This window comes from Triplophysa dalaica, chromosome 1 (genome assembly GCF_015846415.1).
Source record: "Triplophysa dalaica isolate WHDGS20190420 chromosome 1, ASM1584641v1, whole genome shotgun sequence".
NCBI lineage: Eukaryota > Metazoa > Chordata > Actinopteri > Cypriniformes > Nemacheilidae > Triplophysa > Triplophysa dalaica.
The window spans coordinates 16,894,645-16,901,483 of record NC_079542.1 but is presented as its reverse complement, the minus strand read 5'-3'; the positions used below and the strand labels follow the sequence as shown (position 1 = coordinate 16,901,483).

Here is a 6,839-nt window from a genome sequence, read left to right as displayed (position 1 = left end):
GACATTAGCCGCACGTGTTTGCTATCATCTAGCCGAGTCTGACTCAATTTTTTAGATATAACAAGACGGTTCATTCATATCGAATCACATCACTAATGAAGGCATCCATGATCACAGAGTGCGTAAAGGACGGCTGAGGATGATCTTGTTTTTTTCCTTTCTATCCGGACTCACACTTTGTCCTAATTTACGAGATGCACACACACTGATTGTTTGACTGACATATTATTCTATATGCAAAATTCTTTATTCACAAACAACAATTCGCGGTGAAAAAAAAAAGATTATTTGACTGACACTGATCGCTGCGGTGTTCTCCGATCGACTCGGGTATTCCACACAATGTTAAACAGACCCAGCACCCGAAGTAATACATAATACATCACTGAAGAAGTCTACTGAGAAACAAAAATGATGCAAAAATGATAACATTTTTTAATATGTATGTATGTTTGTAATCACTGTTATTCAAGAAAAACACATAGAGAATATCTTAACTTTGACAACTGTAAATTCTGCACTCCAAGTAACAGACCGTAGAACAGACTAAACGTATATAATACAGAATTAAACTATAGTATGGTGATGTGTGTGTGTCAAGGCACAATGGAAAAAGTCATTCTAGCCATTTAGTTCTCTGTGCTTTGAATAATAGCCAGGTATCCTGGATATTGAGGTAGTAAGATACCTATTTAGGCATACTCCTCCAGATTACCAGTCTACAAGACAGTACTTCCACCCCCTAAACCATGGCACGTTGCGTATGTGCGTGTTTGTGTGAACAATGACAGTCTTATGTACAAATTTTAGTCTTCTTGCATGCTCAGAAGGTCAATCTGCTTTCTTCTTTTTTCAGCTCTTGTTCTTCCTCTGGGCTCAGATTGTTTCCTTTAAGCCTTAAGAGGTACAAAGCAAACATCTTAACGTAAATATTTTTAAGAACACAGAAATATTCACCTGGGCCCCGTTTCAGGTTCAAAAGGAGGTTTAGTGAAAACTTTGAGTATAATAACCCTGAAATGAGGGAAACTCTGGGTTTTCCGTTTCAGAATGCGAGAAATGTCGAACCTGAGGAAGCGGGGTAACTCAAGCCCCATTCTAAAAGAGAGGTGACAAATCTGAATCGATGATCAGTCTGACTTTGACAAGAAAGTTTGACACCCTTACAAGTGTCCTTCACACAATGATGTCCCACACTCATCACTAAAGCGCTGTTTTTTCATTCATTTACATTCATCTTTTTATTGATTTTTATTGCCACGCTCTCAAGCGCTATTTGCCGCCATGTTGCTTTTGTTGCCGTTGCCATGGTGAATCGTAATATCGGCGCTCTACTGGTCATGGCTTGCGTAGTCGTGGTGCACACGCTTAAGGTAGGCCTACCCAGAGTTGAAATAACCAACTGAAATCAGCTGTTCTGTTACCAAAAACTCCATCATCTCAGTGTAAATAAACAGTTTAACTCTGTGTTGGTTGAACCTCCTTATTGAAACGGGCCCCAGGGCTAAAACAAACTCAGACTCATTGTCATTCTGATAGTTCAAGATGTCAGTTTCATGATTAATACATTGCACCTTTAGCCATGTTATTCTTACACATCATAATGACCGTTTTTTACGGTAATGCTAAATACTGAAACAGAAGATACCGGCGCAGCAAAAACAGTGAGAAAATGATCTTACCAGACTTCCTTAACTCTAGAGTTCATCTTCAGAGCCTTGATCAGACATTCCACCCCATCCCTGCTGATAAAGTTTTTATTTAGCCTGAGAGAGAGTGAGAGAGAGCATGTCAATCCGAGGAACATCTTAAATATGCAAATAGGTATTTTAAGTATGTCACTCACCACAATTCCTCCAGGGTTTTGCTCTGGCTGACAAGTTCAGCAAGAGCGCTTGCACCTGCACTGCCCACTCCATTATCCACCAGACTGACACAAAACAAGAAAAACTTGATCAGTACACATACACAGAAACATCTGCTTTCTAGAGTAGCTCAGATCTTATTTTAATTTGATGTTATTTTAATCTTTTTATGAAGTATGAAGACTTCCTTTTACCTCTTAAGCATGAAAGCTACAAATTGGGAATTTACATTTTTATGATTTTATCCCATGCGATTTACAATGTTTTCAAGCTATACCTTTGATCAGTATGTGTTTCATTCATTGATTGGGATACTGATGTTTACAATGCAGGATTACATCATATTTTGTACTATACAGAATTACCTGAACCATTTTATCTCTGTGTTATTTTTCAGTGCATTTGCCAATGCTGCAGCCCCCCTGTCCCCTATGTGATTACCCCACAGCCTGGAAATAAACCGTCAGAATGAAAAAACTATTTATTTGTTGGTAATAAAACATTAAGATGGATATTATATTGATAACTTCTAGGACGCAGTTCCAGTGCCTATAGACACACACAGAGATGCATTCCTCACATATTGACCTCACCCTAAGAACTGCATAGACCGGTTGCAGCTTAGCCCTTTTGCGAGCTGCTCTGCTCCTTGGGATGTGATGTTGTTATTTCCAAGCCTACAAAGCAATTATATATTTTTTAATGTGCAGTTCAGCATCCCAGCGCCATAACTATACCAACCTTAGATGAAGGACTGACCTCAATGAGAGGAAGTTTTGCTTTGATTTCATCAGCAAAGCAAAGTGCTGCATGCAGGCATCTGTAAGCTTGTTGTTGAAAAGACTGTGAGAATATAGATGTAGAGATTAAATTTTAAGTATGTGATCAAATATAATGCATGATCATTAAATGTGGAGTTAATGCATTTGATTTTCTCACGCTAATTTTTGAAAGTGTTCGCAGTGCACTCCCTTTTCCACAAGTTTCCGGATTCCTTCATCCGTTATGTTATTGTTCCTTAAACTGTGGGATTCAGAAAAATGTACAGGACCATGGTTACACTGTGAAACCTACAACGTCATTCAAAAACAAAGACAACCTCTGTTCTTACTAAAGTGAGTGACAATTATGTAGACATGGAAGAAGCTGCTCCACGCCCACATCTCCCACACAATTGTTGTCCAATTGTAGGCCGATGGGATTCCTTAGATGCTTCAGCACGTAAGCCAATGCCGTACACTCCACGGGTCCAATGTTACAGTAGGTGAGCTTGAGGTGTTCAACGTCCAATTTAGCCATTGTATCATGAGCAATGCTGTTGTCTTGCATTTCATAAATACACTTGATCAGCCAAACAAAGCTTGGCATAGCATGCATGCTCTTCTTTTCACCCTCTACAGGACCCGGAATAGATTTGAAATGTCTCTGCATTGCCTTAGATAATGACTTCACAACCTGCTTGACCTTACGTTCACGCAGAGCTGCAGGACAGCAGTCTAACAGGAGATTACGATGGTGCAGGGACAAAAGTCCGGACGCAAACTGAGCTGTTATTTGGAGGTCTGGTTTCTCTAGCATTTTTGACTCGTCCTTCTCTACTGAACAGTCAACACAGTGTCCCAGAAACTTCGGAGACAAGCCTGATGGCTGCCTGTGACAAAGAAAGAGTTTGGGGATGTCGGTGCGATTATTGCTACGATTCAGTATGACAAATAGAGCAGCAAAAAAACACTGTAATGTAATGTGCAAAAATTCATAGCGTTTAGAGTCTGTCACAGACATGTCATAGCTGTAAATGAGAAAACCCATGCAAATATCGTGTTCTGTGAGACCGTGTCTTTGCAGTTCGTGTCCTGAGAACACGTAACTGGAAGCTTCTAGGCCTTCCATAGCCAGCTGTCCAAGTTTTAACACTGTGTCCAAGTGTTGCTCCAACCAGCCCTTTCTCAAAGCTCCTTGGGGCTGAGATGACTTCCGTTGAAAAAAATGCTGCAAAACCAGGAGGTACACATCTGTAATGGTCTGGGGAATACAATCATCACCACCCAGAAGCTCCTGGTGGCACTTGGTCACAATCCAGCAGAAAACCGGGATGTGACAAAGGCTTAGCAATGCCGAGTTACCCTGGAGAGACTCAATGACACGTCCAGCCATACCGGGATCGCTGTACTGTTTCTTAACAAAGCAGTCAATACCCCCGGGAGAAAAACCCTTAAGGTGGACCTCTTTGCGAAGGTAACGTTTCAGGGACGGGCCCACAGCCTGTGGCCTGCTGGCGACCACCTTCATGACTCCTTTCATTAGAGTACCCTGCAGTAGGTTAAAAAGCAGTGTAGGTATGGGCACTGGCTGCGTGGGGCAGCAGTGACGCTCTTCATCTGTGAAACCCTGTTTAAACTCATCAAGCCCATCGAAGGTAAACAGGACCAGGTGAGGATGGTCTAGGATAAACTGAAAAACTTCATCCTGATTTCGATCAGGCCAGCAGCAATGCAGAAAGAGGAGCTCTTTTAGAGACAGCGCTCGGTGCTCTGTATTTAGCTTGCGACAGCTGAAGGGAAAAAGCAGGTAAATGTCTGTGAGCAAGGATTCTCTCGCCCAAAGCAAGTGGAGTCGCTGAAGCAGAGTGCTTTTGCCGTTACCTGCCTCCCCAGAAACAAGCACAGTGTCAGCATCTTTATTAAGAATTCCCACAGGACCCACCACATCCTCCAGCTCTAATGTTGTAGTTTCTCCACATCCGTTCATCACTTCAAGAAGTCCGTCTGTGTAAATGTCATCCAGGGAGAAACGTCCCGTCCCACCATAGGTGCTTAGAAAGTGGGACTGGGCAGCAACAGAACTCCGTAACTTTTTCTGATAGAGCAGGGTGTCTGGAGAAGCTATCAAGTTAAAGAAAAATTGAAATGTGTTTATAGATTTAAATATGTAATAATACATTTAATACATTTAAATTATTATTTGAAATTGTTATTTAAATAAACGGTAACACTTAACAATAAGGTGCTATTTGTTAACAATTAATTAAGGCATTAGCTTACATGAACTAACAAGGAACAATCCTTCTGCAGCATTTATTAATATGAATTCATGTTAATTTCAGCATTTACTAAAACATTATTGAAAAGAAAAAATGTCATTGATGATTTCAAATATAAACGACAATATAATTATCTCCTCAATTTTAGACAGTAGTTACATAAAGTGTCAGAATAGGTAGATATTTAATACATGGAATAAAAACAAATCTAAAACACACCTGTGAAACGTATTGTTTCTTCAAGAATTTGATTTTCTTTATTTTTAGGCTCGGTTTGATCCAGATACTTTAGTAATGTTCTTGCAGCAGTTTCCCCTTTAAACCTCACTTGGTCCAAGAGTCTCCGAACCTTTCACAAATAAAATAATATCACTTTTATTTCAATAGTTTAGGCAAATTTTATGAGCAATTGACTAAAATGTGATATTCAAAGTGCATTTTACTCAATATTCGTATTTCTTTACAATAAGACAAAAGAGAAACTACACAAGTCAAAAGCTTAAGCAATTTGAAAGCACAAGCGTATTAAAATGTTAACATTACCTGTTGAGAGGGTGTGTACACAGGTAACTGCACCCCATCACAGTCTTTGATGGTGAAGCACCCTGTTGTCATTAAAACATCCAAAGCCTCATCAATATTATCTCTGAGCTTTTTAACTAACACAGGTCTGTCAGTCAATAATGCTGAAGTTGCAGTGGCGGGTCTGTTCTTTTCCAATACAGCAGATTCTTTCCCAAAACACAGCTCAGACTTCTGCTCCTCAGGTAAGACCTGCTTAAACGCAGCCAACAGAAGGCCAGAGGCATCTTCTCCTTTTTCATAGACAACATCTAGAAGGCGTCTGGCATTTGAACTCACAGGTTTCTCAGTGACTCGTATGATAAGGTAATCCTCCCAGATAAGTACCTCCCAGGCCAGGAGCAGGTCCAGAACACAGTCCAGAGGTTCAGCACTGCCTCCACCACACAAGGCATCCAGAAGCAGCGCTCTCTGCTTTAGGACCAGTTGTTGGGAGCTCATACTGAAAGTGAATAGCTCAGAGCCACCAAGAATGAGATCCAAATTGAAGTAGAATCATTTATAAATGTATATTATCTGTGAGACCTTGTTATCATAATTTATCTTTGTCAAACGTTTAATAGCCTACTCAAAAACAAATCTGGATGTTCGTTTCCTCTTCCTCAGTTTTTTCAACGTAATGTCCACACCCTTTTAAATTCTTTAAATTATACCCATTTGGTATTTTTAATCGCTTTTTCGTCGTTTATCTAGTCGGAAAACTCATCGTCACCACGATGTAAAATAAACAAGGTTTTGTTGTAAAATAATAGCTTTGAATAAATGCGCTTCGCCGACGTCAAACTTCAAATTTCAACGTATAACTTACATGCTCAAAATAGCCCATATCTCCCTCATCATTAAACGTACAGAAAGTATATCTATCATCATTTCGAGTGTTATTTATGAAAACGAGCTTTGTCATATCTGAAACTCTAAAATCTCTGCGCTACCGAAACTTTCGAGTAGCCTCCAAAGAAACGAATACTCCCATAACGCCGACACCTCATTTCGAGTCTTTTGCCTCCAAATCTAGAAAATTGGCCAGCTCATGCTTATCTCTATCAGTATCATAGCTAGCTTAATGTACCTTCTGACCATCGGAACAGAAAGTGAAAGAGTCGCTGTTACCCATACACATTGAAACTTCATAGGAAGTAACCTATTGTGAGCGGGAGGTTGAACTCGATTTGTTACTCAACACAGTTACAACACACTCTGTCATATCACTTCTAAATCTTTGAAAACATTGAAACGAGTGACGTTTATGCCCAATCTATGTCAATAAATAAATGAACGATAACCTCGAAATAGCCATTCATAAACACCTTTCAAAGTTTAATGGTTTCACTTTATCTTGGCGTATTATGATT

General features: G+C 39.9%; 1 protein-coding gene across 2 annotated transcripts; it reads right to left on the bottom strand.

Moving 5' to 3' along the window:
* Positions 1-412: 412 nt before the first annotated feature.
* nod2 (nucleotide-binding oligomerization domain containing 2) lies at positions 413-6,610 on the bottom strand. 2 transcript variants are annotated; one of them, XM_056756625.1, is made up of 10 exons: positions 5,449-6,610; positions 5,125-5,254; positions 2,977-4,747; positions 2,805-2,888; positions 2,625-2,708; positions 2,459-2,542; positions 2,231-2,314; positions 1,847-1,930; positions 1,683-1,766; positions 413-896 (listed from the first exon to the last, which is right to left on the bottom strand). In XM_056756625.1, the coding sequence occupies exons 1-10, from the start codon at positions 5,926-5,928 to the stop codon at positions 824-826; spliced, it is 2,958 nt and encodes a 985-aa protein (XP_056612603.1). In that variant the 5' UTR covers positions 5,929-6,610; the 3' UTR covers positions 413-823. The 2 variants fall into 2 exon arrangements, with proteins under 2 accessions (XP_056612603.1, XP_056612612.1); XM_056756634.1 differs by lacking the exon at positions 2,231-2,314.
* Between the last annotated feature and the right edge of the window lie 229 nt (positions 6,611-6,839).

What these genes read in the sequence shown, in the direction of transcription:
- nod2 (XM_056756625.1), bottom strand. Translation starts at nt 5,928, where the DNA reads ATGAGCTCCCAACAACTGGTCCTAAAGCAGAGAGCGCTGCTTCTGGAT. An exon ending in GAACACTTTCAAAAATTAGC is followed by an intron (nt 2,709 to 2,804) that starts GTGAGAAAATCA and finishes ATATTCTCACAG; the next exon opens with TCTTTTCAACAACAAGCTTA. An exon ending in TCTAGAGTTAAGGAAGTCTG is followed by an intron (nt 897 to 1,682) that starts GTAAGATCATTT and finishes GTACCTCTTAAG; the next exon opens with GCTTAAAGGAAACAATCTGA.